This window comes from Porites lutea, chromosome 8 (genome assembly GCF_958299795.1).
Source record: "Porites lutea chromosome 8, jaPorLute2.1, whole genome shotgun sequence".
Taxonomy (NCBI): domain Eukaryota; kingdom Metazoa; phylum Cnidaria; class Anthozoa; order Scleractinia; family Poritidae; genus Porites; species Porites lutea.
The window spans coordinates 4762150-4780914 of NC_133208.1; the positions used below are offsets into that span (position 1 = coordinate 4762150).

Below are 18765 nucleotides of genomic sequence, written 5' to 3' on the forward strand. Positions count from 1 at the left end.
GTTTATAACGAACCAATTCAACGACCTGCTCAAAGTTGGCTTGTTATCTTAATTGGTAGAGGGCTGCACCGGTATCACAGTGGTCAAGGGTTCGAATCTCGTGCAGGCCTGAATTTTTTTTCAGGTTTTCTTATATAACTGCGATGATCTTCATACATATAATTGGTACACTATCTAGGACTAGGACTAGGACGAGGTGGCCGTACTTAAAGCGACCGTCCCATTGTACTTTTCTTCTGATTTATTTTCTACTCACCGCTGCAGGTTATTCCGTCACCAGAAAACCCTGACTCGCAAGTACATTGGTAACTTTCTTGCGTTTTAGTGCAGTCGGCAGAGTCATCGCAAATGATTGACAAAGTGCGGCACTCGTCGACCTCTAAGAAAAACAAAAACCGCAAATAATTATCTTTTCAATTCGCTTCATCTTGATCGATTTAATTAATAGTTCGTCCATTAGTCCAACATTAACTGATTAACGGGAAAAAAAAGCAAAAAAACAAAGAGTGGTGTAGCATATTTATAAGTATAAAAGCTTCCATTGAGTTGTCATAACAACGTATTGATGCCCTTACCAATTTTGCTTGCAACCTTATTTCTCGGCGTTAGAAGTTTTGTTTGCAAAATAGTTCGTTCGTATTTGGAGGTTATCACGTGTTCCTACAATATAGCTGCCACATTTTTCTGGTAAGTTGGGGCAATTTAACCTTTGAGAACTTTTTCGAGATTTTTTGGGATGAATTTTTCACAAGGGAGAATGAGCTTTTCTCTTTGGGTTTTTATGATTAGAAATACGGCTAAAACTGAACAAACTTGATGACTGGCCGTTATCGACCTGTGGAAAGCGAGGCCCTTTGGAAAATATTGCAATTTCACCTCATGGTAGTTTAATTCTATTTGAAAACGTGCGGGATTATTAACAATTATTGGACGAGGCTGAACAAAATATCGTGATTTGTCAGTGGCGAGCAGATCATAATTCATCTGCCAGACTCTGACAAATCACATCATTTTGCGATAGGAGAGTCCAATAATGTTTTATCATTCGGTCACCGAGTTTGTTTTTTTACACAACAGCGATCGCAAGAAGGAGAAAAGCGTGGTTTCATTTACGCATGAGCAGAATATTAGTTGCAGCCAAACACATTTGGACGACATTGCGCAAGAGCAGACCATTATTTGTAGGCAGTTATTTGCAGACCACGTGGTGGGCTCTCAGCCAATAAGAAAAATTTGCTTCGAATGATAAAAGATTATCAGGTACCTTTAACCGATTGCTAAAAATAATTTATGCATTGCATTGCATTATGCATTTTTACCAACTGAAGACTTGAACATCTGTTTAATGAACTGGCGAAGTCATTTTCAAATAATGATTAACTGAACTTGCCTTCTTTTTCCATGTCACAATAAGCTAGACGAGTGGTTCCAGATTTCAAGTCGTTATATAACCAGTATTTGGCACTGACTGTTGACTGCCCTTCACTCGCCTTAATTTCTTTACATGTTTCAACTGGAAGATCCTCAATTGAACCTAAAGGGACTAAGAAACACCAAAACCCACTGCTGTTAATAAAATTTATTTCTGAAAGAAAATAAATGGTTTTATGCGTAATGTGACTGATCAATGTTATTTCTCCAGCTAGCGTTTACAATTGCTTCATTTACCGCGAGATAGGAAACTACAGACTTTTATTCGCAAAGTACAGATTTTTCATTTCGAAAAAATTAATAAATTAAATCAATATTGGACTTTATAATTATTATTTAAAGGCTAACATGAAGCATTAAGACCTTTTCAGAGTTACTGCACTGAGTTTGTTTATATCAGCTCACCTCGGTTAGCGTCTCTTCGAATGTAAAACCTGTCGGGGTTTTGAATAAAGTCGTTGGGTTTCGCTTCCTTGGTGCGATCATTAAACTCGCACATATGAAGAGAGATGACGAAATTAAAACTCTGGCATCGATCGTCTGTACGACACGCAATCAGGCAGGCATGAGGAAGCTCTACCGACATTGTCTTGTAGATATGTCCCTGCAACATCCAGCCAAAGATAGATTCCTCGAATCCAGCTCTACTGTGACACTGTTGAGGGTTAACTGAGTGGAACATACACGCCAAACTCAAAAGAACCGAGAGGCGAAAGAGTTGTCTCATCATCCAAAATTATCAGCACTCTGTGTGTTGTTCCTAAAAAAAAAAAACAAGGTTATTAAACGAATCATCGGGAGGTTAGGCAGAAATTCGGAGATGAATTTCAAAATCATTTGACTAGAAAAGGGAAGCCAGTTCTTGGGAGCTGGAGTCAAATAACATTAAATAACTTAAAGTTTCTTTTAGAAACCGGGAATCACCTCAGTCTTTGCAATATCTTAGCTTGCAGGTAGCCCACGAGCACAAGAAAATCGTGGGACTCGATCTTTTTTGATATGTTCTTTCAGAATATTTAAAACTTTATCATAATTATCTTACAGGCCGGAGAAAGAAGAAAAAATAAACGAACAAAGAAAGAAACCTTTACAAAAAGAATTAATTACCGGACACATGCAGTTAGGTACAATTGCAGCAAATTAATATCTTGTTTTCTTGCAGGTAAGCAAGTTATTATTGAACAGCATTCAATTTCTAAAACAACGTTTACTTGCTCAAGTGAAGTTGGGATAGGAGTTGCCTCTTGCTCCTGAAAAGCAAAGTAAGCTTTGAAAAGGAGGTACTTGGAAAAGCTACCCGGCGAACGTCCCATAAAAATCGAGAAAATATATACTGAAATGAACTTATCGAGGTAATAAAGGCGGGAATTCAGGTCACAGTAATTTAAACACTAGCCATGATAACGCATGAATGTTTAAAAGACACTAAATTTTGGTTATCTTACTGTTCTTTGTTTTGTTTTGTTTTTACCGTTATGGAAAAGGAATGAAACGCAAGTCTGCTGTTGTCGACTGTGACAGTTCACACTCATTTCAGTTACAGTAGTGCATTATAACTGTGTAACCCTCCTTGTCAGCGCCTTCGCTCTGAAAAAAAACTCTTCCTGTTTTAATTTTGGGGAGATACCCAGTCTAAATTTCAATACTGACATCTGACATCTTTTCAATATAGAATTTCTACAACAAGGTGAACTTCCGGAAAGATTACTTAATTATCCTGAAGACCTCTGAAAGATTACTTTTCCCACGGCATAAAAGATATTCGAATGAAACAAACACTAATTATGTTGAGTTATTACTAGAGAGTGGCTTTCTGTTTAATGATGAATACTAGTTACAGATTTGTTCATTGAAATATTTTCGCAATTCTTGAACTTGGCGAAAAGTGTAGGCCGATGATTAATAACCAGTAATGTACAGACAAAATAATTAATAAAACAATTATAGGGTCTTGCTTTGCCAAATGTTTTCTTTTCTTTCTTTTTTTTTTTTAAGAAAAAAAAAGCAAAGTAAGGCAGGAATTATCTCTGTCCGTCATGCTTTGAGTTCCCTCTCTGGGAGGCTTTTTGGTTCTAAATTGGGTATGTAATTAGGGAAAGGTTGTCACAGTCTCGTATCTCGAGGACAAAACTGAGTTTGTTTCAGGTGTGAGGTTGAGGTGTGAGTTGGGTAAGAACGTCACATATAACTACAAAGGTAAGGCTTCAAAAAACAAGCCAGCTTCCACCCTCCCCCCCCCCCCCCGCCCCCATCTCACCCCACTTTTGCCTTTTAATATTCAACATGGCCGCTGAGGATTCTGGATTCTAAGCAGTGGATTCCGGTTTCCAAGTACTGGATTCCAGTCTTTGCCAGTGGAATTTAGATTCTGGATTACAATCGTTAGTGGGATTCCTGATTCCTTGAGCTGTATTTCGGATTTCGAGGCCCAAGATTCCGGATTCCACAAGCAAAAAGTTCCCGGATTCCGGATTCCACAAGCAAAAAATTCCCGGATTCTGGAATCCAGACTCCCTTACATGGTGTACGAGGGGCGCGGAGAGCTTGCTCGTAGACCATACCCAACGGTGTTGTTGTTTGTTTGTTTTTTCGTTTTTTTTTCCCTTCCATGCTCCACGCTTTAATCAAATGCCTCGTCTTTCCCCAAGGGCTTTCCCTAAAAATCATGCATTCAGATACTCTTTAAGAAACGAGGTGATAACATACATAACTGACAGCTGAACTGACTCAACATGCATCCAATTAAGAAAATGCTAATCGTGCATATGCTAATCACAGAAAGTCCATGAGTGTGGTCTTCACTCGACCAAGATGATTAAGTTTAGAGTCTAGCGAATTTGTTCGTCCAAGTTAAAGCTACATCGAACGGGGAGCAGGGGATTGGCGTTGAATTTACCACAAGAAAGCATACGGCTCGAACTGACCCGCTATGGCGATTGGAGCAATTGCTATCGTGTCCTTGATATTATTGTCGGTTTTGGTATTTGCATTGGCCTCGTTTATTGCTAAACACCGCTCTGTAGCTGCTTTAAAATTGCTTCCCGGTAGAAAACCAAGCTATTTGTTTGGCAACGCTCTACAGCTAACTGGGGAAGCTCATGGTGAGTATTATCAAGAGAGATTCACTTTTATTGATTGATTCACTTTTATTTGAATACGGTAATTTCATAAGTTACATAACTTCTTTACATGAAAGCCGTATAGAAACAGAAGTAAATACTGTACAACTACACTAAAAATATGTACAAATAATAAAATATAGTAAAATGTAGTCAACAGTTTGCCTGCCTACTAGCCAGTTTTCTTTTAAAGATAGCTTTAGATTCGGACGCTTTTATGTCATTTGGTAAAGAATTCCACAGCATTCCTCCTCTGTATGAGAAAGACCCCTTATAATATTCTGTTTTTGGAACGTGGTCCAGTACAACATTATATTCCGCATTTCTTAGCATAGACTTATAAGGGTTGTTCTCACAGACATTCGAGAAAAGATCGCTTAAGTAACTAGGTATATTTCCATTCACTGTATCATACATTAATAGACTTAAGTGCCTTTGACGCCTCGAGGCAAGCTCTTCCCAGTTTAGTTGTTTTGGTATTTGTGCTGAACGAACGTCATAACCTTGAAAGGTTATTATGCGTGCAGCACGATTTTGTAATTTCTGGATCCTAGTGGCAAGTCCCTGGTCTAAATTGTCCCAAACAACGTCGCAGTAGTCGAACACAGGCTGGATAAGAGATTTGTAAATAGTATTTAGAACATCTAATGGTACATAATCACGTGCCTGTTTTAGACCACTGATGGATCGATTGACTTTTGAACAAAGTTTGTCAACATGCTCGTTCCATTTAAGATTTTCATCTCACTGAATTCCTAAATATTTTGTTGTTTGGACTCGTTTAACATGATTGTTGCCAATCTTAATTGGAAAGTCTCTTCCTAAGTTAGATAATTTGAAGGTAGTTGTTAAGAACATATACTCCGTTTTAGTGACATTTAAGCTTAACTTATTTGCAAGAAGCCAGTCCCTAACGCGAGTTAGGTCATTATTTACCTTGGCATATAGTTCAGCAGTGGATACAGAGGACGCATATATCGTGGTATCATCGGCATACATGTGTGCTTTGGTATGGAGAAGACATCCAGAGAGATCATTGATATAAATTAAAAACAACAAAGGGCCTAAAATTGAACCCTGTGGAACACCACAACTTATCAACTGGGGCTTAGATACACAGCCCTCTACTACACACTGCTGTTGCCTATTTGATAGGTACGATGAAAACCAGTCGAGCGTTACACCCTTCAGACCATAGAGCTCAAGCTTTTTTAATAAAATATTATGTGAAACGGTGTCAAAGGCTTTGGCAAGATCGAGAAGCACAATCAAATTGGTCATGCCTTTGTCAATGTTAAGATACCAATTATCTGTTAAATGTAACAGCGCTGTCACTGTAGAGTGAAGGGAACGAAATCCAGACTGGTTTTTTGTCAACAGGCCATTTGAATTTAAGTACCCGTATAGTTGATCGTAGACTACCCTTTCACAAATCTTAGAAATGGCTGGCAAGACAGATATTGGTCTATAGTTTTGTGCATCTGTGCGATCATCCTTTTTATACAAAGGAAATACTTTAGCCATTTTCCACTGTGAAGGAAAGAGGCCAGTATCTATGGTTTTGTTTATGATACAGGTTAAAGAAGTGGCAATAATTGGGCCAGCTTCTTTTAGAAGCCGACATGAGATGTTATCAAGGCCAGTGGCCTTGTTCGGAGATAATTTACCTAATAACTTTAAAACTTCAGTGGCAGAGGTATGTTGTAAATTAAAAGTCGTGGAAACAGGCTTTATGTAAGAGTCAAAACTTGTATTTCCACTAGGCAGTGTGGAGGCTAGGTTTGGACCGACAGATGTAAAATGGTCATTTAAAATCTCACACATTTCTGCGGGTTTTGTGAAGGAATTATCTCCACTTTTTAGTTCACTTATTGAAGAGTTACTAGTGCACTTACGATATGTTAATTCATTGATTGTCCTCCATATTTCCTTCGGGTTACCCACATTTTGTTCCACTTCTGATTTATAATAATTCGTTTTTGCCATTTTAATCTCATTATTTATTCTATTTCTTTCTTTTCTATATTTATCCCAGATAGATGGCTGTTTTGTTAATATAGCCTGCCTTTTCAGTCTGTTTCGACCTGTTATCAGCTCCCTCAGATCAGTAGTAATCCAAGGGGATTTTTTATTTCTTACTCGCCGCGTTCTTATGGGCGCATGAGCGTCAGCTATTTTTAAAAACATATTTTCCCAGATTTCAACCATTTCATCGGGAGTAGTGCAGTTTCTTAGGCTATCCCAGGGCGCTGACTTTAGGTCTTCTCTGAAAGCACTTGCATTAAAGTTTTTAAAAGAACGAGTGGTCACATGCTTATGAGTGTTTTTAGATGAAATAGCAAACTTACGTACTGCATAGACCATACTATGGTCACTTAATCCCATATGCACCACTCCTGATTTTAAAATCCTTGAGGGTTCATTTGATAAAATTATATCAATAAGTGTACTAGAATTTGGCGTGATTCTAGTAGGTTCATTGATTAGTTGTTGAAACTGATAGGTCGAACTTAATTGCTTCAACTGAGACAGGTGCATGTTTTTTCTATCCGATAGATAATTGCAATTTAAATCGCCTAAGATAATTTGTTCCTTAGATTCCATGGCAATAATGCGAACAATAGCTTCTAAAGCTTCAAAGAAGCCAACCGTACAGCTAGGGGGCCTGTAGGCCGCAGTTACGTTAAAAGCTTTACTATTAGGCTTTTTAATATCAACACTTAACATTTCAAACTCGTTATTGGGAATTATTTCATTTCTAAGGCAATAATTAATATTCGATCGAAGATAAATGCACACGCCGCCGCCATTACGGTTTCGATCCTTTCTAAAATTTATCGTGACAGGGAACTAATTCATACAAGCCTCGGGCTTGGGTGTTTAACTTCCCCGTATGAAATATAACGTATTACGAAAGTGCGACATTTTCTAATTCCTATTTCCGTCGCATTTCGAATCCGAAAATTTTAGGTTTCCTTTGTTATACGAAAAATCGCATAGCTTGGGAAGTGAAATGTGAAAATAAAATCATAGGGAACACAAAAATAAAAATGGGAAAAAAAAATCATAGGGGACACATGAATGGAAGAGTCATTTAGAAATTCTTAGCCGTCCTCAAGTAATAGAAAATTCTAGGCAATATTTTACAGGAAACAGTCGTTGAGTGACACTGAAAAACGAGTCTTTGACCATGTTTTGTATGTATTTGTCAACTATTTTAGTTTTAGAAATTACCGGGCAAATCAGGAGAACCTCCCGAATCCATGGCGGTGCATGGCCTTGAGTTACGTTTTGTCCGTTTTGAGCTGTTAAGGCTGATAACATTAGTGAAACGATATCATATCCCATATATTTATTCACTTCATAGTCCTGTAGAAAGTTAAAATTCATAGCCAAAATACATCATTTTCTGGATCCATTGTCGAGTTCAAAAATTAACAGCAGGAGCCTGTTATGCGGCGATGCCGCGGCTAATGACACTGACAGAGCTCGTCGAGTAAATTGCTGTTCAATAAAAGCATTATTCTCACCCGCTACGATTCAGTACCGTAATTAATAAAAAATTTGTTTTGCACCCATTTTAGTGGTCGTTCAGAGGATTTTGCAATGGATGGAAGAATGTAATCACGAGGGACTTATGTGTTTGTGGCTTGGTCCTACGTATCCTTTAACGATGATATTTAAACCTGAATTAGCTGAGGTAAGGGAGGGCTCTTTTTCACGTTAAAGCCAACGCAAAAATCGCATATTGATCCTGTAAATGGCAATAAACACTTGTGATATACCTCATTGCACAGAGCACCCTTTGGGTTTTGCGGTAGCCATGGATTCATATCCTGTCGGTGATTTTGTATTTTTGTTTCTCTTGCTGTTCTTGTTTGTTTTGTTTCTTAGTTTTGTTTCTCTTTTTTTCTTTGCTCCGCTCTCGCGACATACCCTGGGTACGAGAGATTTTTCCCTCGCGTGTGGTGGGGTCACTGGGCCATGCCTTGGTGTCTGCCACAGGCCGACATCTCTTCGGCCAAAGACCCGGGGGTATGCCTTATAGAAGCCGTATAGGTATGTGCTGCCCCATCGGGAAGGGTTTTTGAACCGTTTTAGTCTGAAAACGGGTATACACTTTGCCCAATTTGGTCTGGAAACGGGTATGGTTTTCAAGGGAACTACGGAGTGTATGAACGTATTTATCGTGTCAATTCCAAATGATCATGAAGAAATGATCGTTGCAGTGAACGCAATTTATGCAATTGCGTAAAGAAGCCTGAAAAAAATTCGGGACTTCAACGGGGTTTGAACCCGTGACCTCGCGATACCGGTGCGATGCTCTACCAACTGAGCTATGAAGCCAGTGACGTTGGGAGCAGATCAATTTTCATTTCATTTCCGCAGGTCATATATGATTTATTTCATATATCATTAACACTCATTTCTTTCACGGGAACATATGAACCCACAATTGACCTGCTCCCAACGTCAGTGGCTTCATAGCTCAGTTGGTAGAGTATCGCACCGGTATCGCGAGGTCACGGGTTCAAACCCCGTTGAAGCCCTGAATTTTTTTCAGGCTTCTTTACGCAATTGCATAAATTGCGTTCACTGCGACGATCATTTCTTTATTTTCATTTCATTTCCGCAGTTCATATATGATTTACTTCATATATCATTAACAATTCCAAATGATTAAGAAAGAAAGAGAAATATGCGAATTCGAAATGGATTGGAAGAATTTTTTTGCTTACGCTCATATCTAGGTAGGTAATAACTTAATTTCTGCCTAAAGGCCAGGTCTGAAAACGGGCATGGATTTTAGAGTTCTAGTCTGAAAATGTGTGTGGAAAATTAAATTTTTTGGTCTGAAATCGGGTCAGGATTTAAAGAACCGGGCGACACACCCCACCCCCACCAAAGAATACCCACCCCCTCCCCTCCCCCCCCAACCGGTGCCAAAAACCAATGCTGTGAAAGGCTTGAGGGAGTCTCTGCCACCCAGAGTACTCGTGACGAACAAAATATATGACGTCTTTCTCAATGTTAAAACCAGTCATATAAAATGGTTCCTTGCTGACAGTGCTCAGTGAAACTAAGAGAGACGCCACCCACGCACGACGTTCTTAGTGCTTCATTTTGTCACGCGCGCGTTCCTGCCACACGTGGCGGCTAAGTAGCAGCGCAAAACCCTACCAGCCATCATCAGCAGCAGTATCATCATCAACGTCATCATCATCACCATTATCATCATTATCACCATCATCATCACCGCATCAGCAGTGCATCAAAACCATCATTCGTGGTAACTACAGTGTGTTCTAGATCAATATTTCCCGTGCATCGCAAGTACGTTGTAACAGCTAAATAAATTGTTTCATAGGTGGTTGAGAGACCGTTGAGCCTAATCTATATTTTCGGAGGAAATTTTATCTTTTTTGAAAGATTTGTGACTCTCTTCACTGCTGAGAAAATATTACGAAAACCTATCAACTCCACATTCGCCAAAACATTTTTGAGGGTGGAAAACAACAGGATGCCGATCCTCAGTTTGTTTCTATATACCGAAAATTGGGGCATAAGGGAGAACGGAGTCTTGATTGAGTTTTAGCACCCGACAATCCTGGCACTTATTAGAAAATGGATGAGGACACTTAAAGCTGGGAGCTTAATAGATTAAGGCCGGATAACAGATGCATTCTACTTTAGTCAGTATAAGGCTTTACGCCATACTACTAATTAATTGTTTTAACGGGAAAAATGACAAACTTGAAATAATATATAACTGTTGTTTCAGATTATCCTCAGCAGTTCAAAACACATGACCAAGTCTCCGGATTACGAATTGCTTCATCCCTGGCTCGGTACAGGTAAGATGTCACACTAAAAAGTAGATAGGACTGTTAACAAACAGCCTTGGAAGTACTTTTTTCACTGAATATAAAGACACAGTCGAACCTTATTATATATCCTTGAGTGACCCATTTTCGTAAGCGGCTACCTATCCAAAAGACCAATTTTTCCAGTCAAAGCACTATAGTTTGAATCTTCTTTTGTAAACTACCTGCTCTTGTAGGCGACCGCGAAAACTATTTGGGGTGACTCTTATGGTTTAATGGTCTGATCTTTACGTTAGATGCATACACTATACTTTTTGGAGTATACGAACATTTGGTGTCAACATGGACCGACAGTTATCGTAATTTAGAAATTGCACGATACAATTCTCTTCCAAAAGGTAGATACAGTATATATATGTCAAGACCTCTTGTCAGAAAAGACTTCCCTGTGGTTGAATTCTCGTAGTGACTAACTTCCGTAAGCGACCTCTGCATCTTCACATCTTGGGTGATCGCCCAGGCTCGAGTGTACAACCTGATGGGGCAAAGGACAGAGTATTTTCCTCTGCTAATTAGATTAGTTAGGTTAATTACTTAACTACTATAGCGGACACCTCTACAAAGCAGACTAAAATGAACACTGTTCAGTAGCGGATATAGGCGAGACGCCCGGGCACCCCTTATTTTTAGACCAAAATGAGGCCCGAAGGGCCAAAAAAAAAATTTTTGAGGCCGGCCCCACCCCCCTTATCCCAGGGTCTGGATGACCCCCCCCCCCCCCCCCTTATCTGAAGGTCTGGATCTGCCACTGCTGTTGAATTGGTCGCTGCATGCTTCGAATTCAGTCACTGTCTTTCTCTCTCAGTGAAGCTAACAGTGAGGAAGGACGCTGCGGTGTCAAGGAGTTTACTGTCCTCACTTACTCAGTTCATTAAATCACGGTTAATTAAGTTAACGTGTCTTCTAAATTTGTTTCTTTGCCTTTTTTCAAATGATCACTTTCCACGACAACGGCGGATCGTAACCAAGGACTGCTGACAAGGTAGGAGAAATTGGCCTTGAAAAACTGAATAAAGTGAAGTAATATTAACTAGATGTTACTCCAAATTTTGGAGGATACAATGGTCTAACGAACATTGTGGGATCTGCAGGATTTCTCCACCTTTATATTGAAGCAAAGAGGATGAACTTTTTATCTTTCAGTAAGACCCTTATTGAACCATTAACGAACCCACTGTTCTGTTATATTGGTCCCAAAGGTTCCATTTAGACTTCATACAGGCCCTAAACCTCTGTAATAAGGACTCATCTCTATGAATGTACTTTCCGAAGTCCTAGAAATCCCAGTTAAAGTTAATATAGTGTAACCTCTTTGTGCGACCACCTCTTGTAAGCGACCTCCTCCGATAAAGACCACCTATCCAAAATATCAAAATTTTCCAGTCAAGGTACTTTGATCAGAACCTCCCGTAAGTGACAGCGAACACTCTAATTTAGACTGACGCTTTTATTAATAGTTTCCCAAGGCTGTTAACCTGTTGTAAGTGACAACTTGCAATTGACTCATGATCTGGTCTGTTTGTTCGTTGTATGTACTACACCACCCAGAGCGGGCAAAGACCTTTCAGTGACAACACGGAACCAAACATATGCATAACTTAGAAATTGCATGCAATCAATTATCTTCCAAAATCAGATGTTTCGGGGCCTTTTCTTGGAAGAGACTCCCTACGCTGCGATTCTCGTAACTGACCACCCGACCTCCCGTAAGCGACCACTAAGTCTTGGTATTTTGGGCGGTGGTCGCTTAAGGGACTGAGGTTCGACTATACGCACCCAAACGCTATGATACGACTACTTCTAGTATTAAATGCGGTCGACACTTTGCTCTCACCTCAGTCCCTTAGGCATCTATATCAAGAAGGTTTAACTGTATTCGAAAATAATCATTTCTAGCTGATTGTTTTGACAAAGATATTCAGAGAGCCGGTGCTTACAAAATTAGTATCCTTGGCCACAAAATGCGGATTTGATACTAAAAGTTTTCTGTTTTTGGCTTTCTCTTTTTAGCGATGGCGACAAATGGAAAAAGCGACGAAAGCTAATTACCCCAACATTTCACTTCAGAATATTAAACGACTTTATTCAAGTATGCGAAGAGCAAACCGCCATTTTGGTTTCACGCTTAAAGGTAACGTCAGTAAATAAGATCGGCTGAAAAAGAGCCATTTCATGGTCTCATGGGAACTCTAATTTGTTTAGCTAAAATATTTTGCCGTTTACGAACACTTGGGTAATTTTGTTGCAGGACATTAAAGTTGTGATTGGGTCAAAGATGATTCCCAAGGAATCAGCCACTTGATGTTGCATTGTACGCATGCTCCAAGTGCTGCAAATTAGTTTTTTGGAAATAGTTAACCGGTGTTTTTAAAGAAAGTCATAAAAATTTCAAGCACGACTATTGTCATATGTTTTTAAAATTTTATTTTATTTCCTTTTTTTTTAGGAGAAGGTCAACAAAGGCGTTTTTGATATCATGCCTTACATCACACTTTTAACTTTAGACATAATATGTGGTAAGTATGACCTTTTGATTCTTTTCACGTAGACTGAGATCTAGACAAATCTATTCACCTGCCTATTTTGATAGACCTTCCCGCATCGACAATCATGTTAAAATCTTTTTTAAACTTCTTATACTTCATATACTAACCTTACCATGGTTTGACTGCTCTTAACCAGTTACTTCTATGGGTCCATCTCCAAAAGCACAAGAGAAAAGCAGTTCACCATATGTCAGGGCAGTTGTCAGGTAAAAAGAAAATGTTTGCAAATATATTTAACAATTATTCCTAGAGCCCGAATAGGCTTTTGACTCAGAGGCCATGAGGGCGAGAGGAATAATTGCTTAGTAAAATCCAACTAGTTGGTCAAAAATATCGAGAATAAAAATATTTTAGCTAGTTAAAGCTAGACTTTAGTCCTTTTTTGCCGCCAAAAAGCCCGCGCTTTTCGCTTCTTGTGGGCTATAACATATAGCCTAGTAGTAGCTCAACCAATCAGAATCCAGCATTGATAATGGACCACTAGCTGGATTTTACTAAAAGGGGTTATTTCTCCTGTCTAATTGACCGTCCTCGCATAGTACGCACCACATAGTACCCATGTTCATACACCAGTAGTGATACAGGTAGAGAGGAGGGCGCTCTTGGTGGTAGGAATCCTCCTTTGGACATGCTATGTTTAATATCATTTCGGCAAGATTAAAACGTTCAGCGGTGTCCAAGAACTTAATGAACATGGAAACCTCAGAGGGTGGGGGCAAGTAGTCATCGTCATCATCTCCATCATCATCATTCGTCGAACCCAATCTCAATATATGAGACTGGTCTTCCTGTGTCTAAGGCACCTATTTTCCAAACAGCCGATAGACTTCCAAGCTATTCCCTAGACTCTAAAAATGCACCTTCCTTGAACTGAACTGAGCAACTTCTTTGTTAGCTGACCAGAATAACGTACGCGTCTGCAATGCGTTTGGTTCCTTGTATATACGTATTACCTATCGTTTAGGGTGTCGATGGCAATGCTCCGCCAGCCGCAAGACGCCTTTCCGGCTCCACCTTTAGCTTCTTGGTAATTTGGAATAGTGTCGTAGCAGCTCCTCGTTAAAATCATACATTCTTAATAGTAAATCTGTAAAATTTGCTTCAGCGTTCACATAGTGAATTTTGCTATTTACTTGTTTTCTTGTGCGATCGCTTTTGTTGTAGGGTGAGTGAGCTTCTTGAACATCGTAGTCGATCGCCCTGGTTTTGGCCAGATATCATCTATAATATGAGTCCTTCAGGAAGAGAGTTTAACAAGTGTTTGGATATCCTTCATGGTTTCACGGATAAGGTGCTTCCCTCTTATTCTTTCTTCTTTTTTTTTTCTATGAGCGATGTATATTTCAACATTTGCTGTAAGAGTACAAAGGGTTCGATCATCTACAGAGCTTTAGGCTGTTTACAATGCATACTAAAAATACAGTGAATGATCGATAAAGCGCCGCTACTCGAATAAGCGCCGTACCTTTACCTAAAATAATTTGATTTATTATATAAACACCAATGAAAAACCAGGTGAGCTTTCGCGCGAAAACATGATATCTTCACACGTGAAAATAACATGTTATTTTCAAATGTGAAAATATCACCGTTGCAATGGCTACATAATAAATTGCGCCTTTCGCAGGAAAAAAACTGTTTCAGTGAAATGGTTTGGTATTTCATGGGTGTTTATATAATAAATAGAACATTACATGGTCGCTTGGAGATACGAAATTTCTCTTCTAAAGTTGAAAATATTTCACTCGTTCGCGCTTTCAACACTCGAAGAGAAATATCGTATCTCCGCGCGGCCATGTAATATCCTCTATAAGCGCCGCACCCATAACAGGGAAAATGAAACAAGCGACTGGGCGCTTAATCTATCATTTACAGTACGTTTAAGCTTCACGATCGAACGAAACAAAAAGAAAAAAACACACTAGTATAGTTAACAGAAACTGATGGTTGGACACGGTAATAAACGATTGAGCAAAATCAGCATTAGAAATACGATTAAAAGAGCCAATCGATTTTTTTTCTTATCTGAGGCACAATGCCGTCTGTTTCCAAGTAGTTGTGCAGCAGAGGAAAACAACTTTTCCTGCAGCGCAGCAAAACTTGGGCAGTATAGAGAAAATGTTTCGCGTCCCTTTAATAGGGCGAAAGACAGCAGAGAGTGACAAAGGTGATAGTTTAAGGCACTAAAAGTCTCCAACGATTGTAAGATATTGACTCCGGACGATCCCCAACGTAAAAAAAGTAGTTGCCAGATGGAAAATGGAAGCGTTTATTTTATTAAATTCTAGGTGATTGACGAGCAAATTGCTGAAAGGGCAGCTACTAAAAGGTCTGTTGGGGAACAGGGGCAACAGAACAACAGCGAGTGTCAGACAAAGAAAAAGCGACTTGCATTTCTCGATACGTTGCTTGAAGCATATGAAGACGGAGAAATCTCGAGAGAAGGAGTTAGGGAAGAAGTGGACACTTTCATGTTTGAGGTCAGTAAAATAAATTATGAATGACTTAGGACAAGAGAGAATGGGGCAGAGAAGGAATCTTAGGGTGCTGGCTGAGATTAGTAAATCTCACTAAAGTTTTAAGATGAAATTCATCAGGAAATTGAGTAAATTTAATTTTCAGTGGACAAAAACCTTGTACCAGAATAATTCCAAGCATATTGCATTCTTTTTCACACTTTTCAAGGGCTATAAATGAAACAAGTTGTATGAAATAACCTCGAAGAAAAGGTTCTTATTGGAACCCGAGAAAACAAACTTCAAAATTTCACAAAATGAAATCTTATGCATGACGATTTTACTTGTGTTTCCTCAATTTCTGTGAAATTCGAAAGTTATTTTATTTCTCGGGCTTCCGTAAGAAATTGTCTTTGGTGTTATTACAAATAACTAATTACATCTATAGCCAATGAATAGGCTAAAAAAGAATGCGGGATTGTTTAAATTATTCTGGGATACATACGAGGTTTTTGTCTACTGAAAATTAAAACTACTCAATTTCCTAATGGATTCGTAATAGGTTCTAATTAAACGGAAGTCTAATTCCTTGGACATCCCCAAATCTTAATCGATTGTTTGAAAAATCAAATCCAAGAGCGGCTACATCAAAAGCAAACCATGTAGAATGTTGTGATGTCGAAACACCAAGAGAGCATAATGTCCTATCACTCTCTCTTGACAACACCGAATAAAAGTTTGCGGACCTCTCCGGAAACCAACTTCCGTTTAATGGGTCTAAAAATATCTTTGGTGAAATTCACATATCCCAAGCCAGGGCTAGACTGGGCTTTACTCTCTCTATCCTCTCTGTCCTTGCTTGAGACATGAAGAACAAGAATTTAAAACACCCAATATACCTTCACGATATGATAGAAATGAAAGTGAATACAGCGAGGGATCCCCCCCCCCGCCCCTCCCCCCTTTCATACCTGACAATTGTTTGAGACTGAAATTCTTACATCGACAGGATTGTATATCACTTTAACTGGCTGATTTTTCCAATGAAACGCGAGTTGTATTTTGCCACTAAACTAAATTCTAAGGATATTCAACGAAATCTGCATGTAATTTTTTTGTGTTGCCAAGCACAAGAGGAGGGTGTGTTCCAAGGGTGCGTCCTTTACGAGTAGAATTCAAGTGCACGGTATCAAGGGGCCAAGGAATTATAACGTGCAACCGCGACTGGTGGGAGAAGGTGTGGGGTGTGTCGGGACCTGTATTTAACTCTATTCAGCCCTGGATGGTTTTTGAGCCCCCCACCCTCAATTTAACTTGAATATCTTCAAAACTGTTCACGCTGTTACTACCAAACTTAGTAATTCTCCTCGCCTCGCGTGAGTCTCGTAAAGAAGGAACGAACTTTCTTATGTAGGGTCATGACACCACCGCAGCTGGCATCACTTGGGCTTTGTATCTTCTTGGTCGTCATCCAGACATACAGCAGAGAGTATATGAGGAGGTCGACAGATTTTTTGGTAACTAACTTTAACTTAATAGAGTATTATAATTAGTACACAAGTACGGTTACGTCCGGCTCCCTGGACAAGCTTCATTATCATGATCATGATCATCATGATCATCATTATCATCATTATCATCATCATCATCATCATCATTATCATCATCATCATCATTATCATCATCATCATTATCATCATCATCATAATCATCATTATCATCATCATCATCATCATCATTATCATCATTATCATCATCATCATCATTATCATCATTATCATCATTATCATCATCATCATAATCATCATTATCATCATCATCATCATCATCATTATCATCATCATCATTATCATCATCATCATAATCATCATCATCATCATCATTATCATCATCATTATCATCATCATCATTATCATCATCATCATTATCATCATTATTATCATCATCATCATTATCATCATCATTATCATTATCATCATCTTCATCATTATCATCATCATCATTATCATCATCATCATCATTATCATCATCACTATATCATCCTCATCATCATCATCATCATTATCATCATCGTGTCCTAGCAGATCGAAAAAAAACATATAAAATTCAACCGTGAAACCATCTTCTCCTGGAGCTTTGTTGTTTTGAAAAGTGTCTAAAGCTTTTTTGCATTCTTCATAAGATAATGGACCTTCTATTCTATCTCTGTCTGCATCTGATAGTTTTGGAATTTTTAAATGTTCGGTGAATTCATCAACATTATTTTCCTGTGAATTATTTGCTGATGCGTACAATTCGCTATAATAGTATATAATGCGGCCTATGATGCAAATGAACTCACCATTTCACAACGAAGAGGCGTTATTACTTTAATTCCCAAAGAAGATGGCTCGCTACTAGAACTTTCAAACTGGAGACCGGTAACACTGCTAAATGTTGATTGCAAGATAGCAACTAAGGCAATAGCAAGGAGAATAGAACCATTATTACCAAATCTAGTGCACACTGATCAAACCGGTTTTATCAAAGGAAGATATATCGGGGAAAATATTAGGCTAATAATCGACATAATGGAACATACGAAGTCAGAAAGCATACCTGGCATTCTAGTATCTCTAGATTTTCGGAAAGCTTTTGATTCTCTAGAATGGTCGTTCATGATGAAAGCACTGGATATATTCAACTTCGGAACAAGTATAAAAAGATGGATCAGTACATTCTATACAAAAATTGAGAGCGCGGCGATAAACAATGGTTTCATGACCAACTGGTTTAGACCGTCAAGAGGAGTGCGACAGGGGTGTCCCCTTTCTCCGTACTTATTTGTGCTTTCCACGGAGATATTATCCAGCAAAATCAGACAAGAACCAAGTATAACAGGAATCAAAATATTCGGGCACGAAATCAAATTGAGCCAATTCGCAGACGACACAAACCTTTTCTGTGCAGATTTGATCTCCGTTGGAAATGCTTTGAAAACGGTGGGAGATTTTGGGAGGCTAGCGGGTCTCAAGTTAAACATAAAGAAATCGAAAGCAATTTGGTTGGGAAAATGGGAAAAAAACAAAAGTTATCCTTTACAACTAAAATGGTTACATAGTCCGGTTCGCCTCTTAGGAATTTATGTCTCTTATGATGAGAAGGGTAACAATGAATTGAACTTTAATCTGAAAATACGAAAACTTCAAACAAAGCTGGATATGTGGAGATCTAGAGACCTCACACTATTTGGGAAGGTACTGATAATTAAGTCCCTAGGATTGTCACAATTAATTTATTCAGCTTCAATTCTTAATGTTCCTGAAGATATCGCAAGCACAGTGAAAAC

At 38.9% G+C, this 18765-nt stretch overlaps 1 protein-coding gene across 1 annotated transcript in view; it reads left to right on the forward strand.

The window, feature by feature from the left end:
* Positions 1–4360: 4360 nt before the first annotated feature.
* The window catches only part of LOC140945120 (cytochrome P450 4V2-like), a 22204-nt gene continuing 7799 nt past the window's right edge, over positions 4361–18765 (forward strand). Inside the window, exons 1-10 of the mRNA XM_073394182.1 lie at positions 4361–4532; positions 8135–8250; positions 10333–10405; positions 11405–11417; positions 12446–12566; positions 12882–12951; positions 13118–13187; positions 14146–14272; positions 15270–15461; positions 16852–16954. Of these exons, the coding sequence (XP_073250283.1) occupies positions 4361–4532; positions 8135–8250; positions 10333–10405; positions 11405–11417; positions 12446–12566; positions 12882–12951; positions 13118–13187; positions 14146–14272; positions 15270–15461; positions 16852–16954 (1057 nt within the window). The remainder of the gene's footprint in view (positions 4533–8134; positions 8251–10332; positions 10406–11404; positions 11418–12445; positions 12567–12881; positions 12952–13117; positions 13188–14145; positions 14273–15269; positions 15462–16851; positions 16955–18765) is intronic.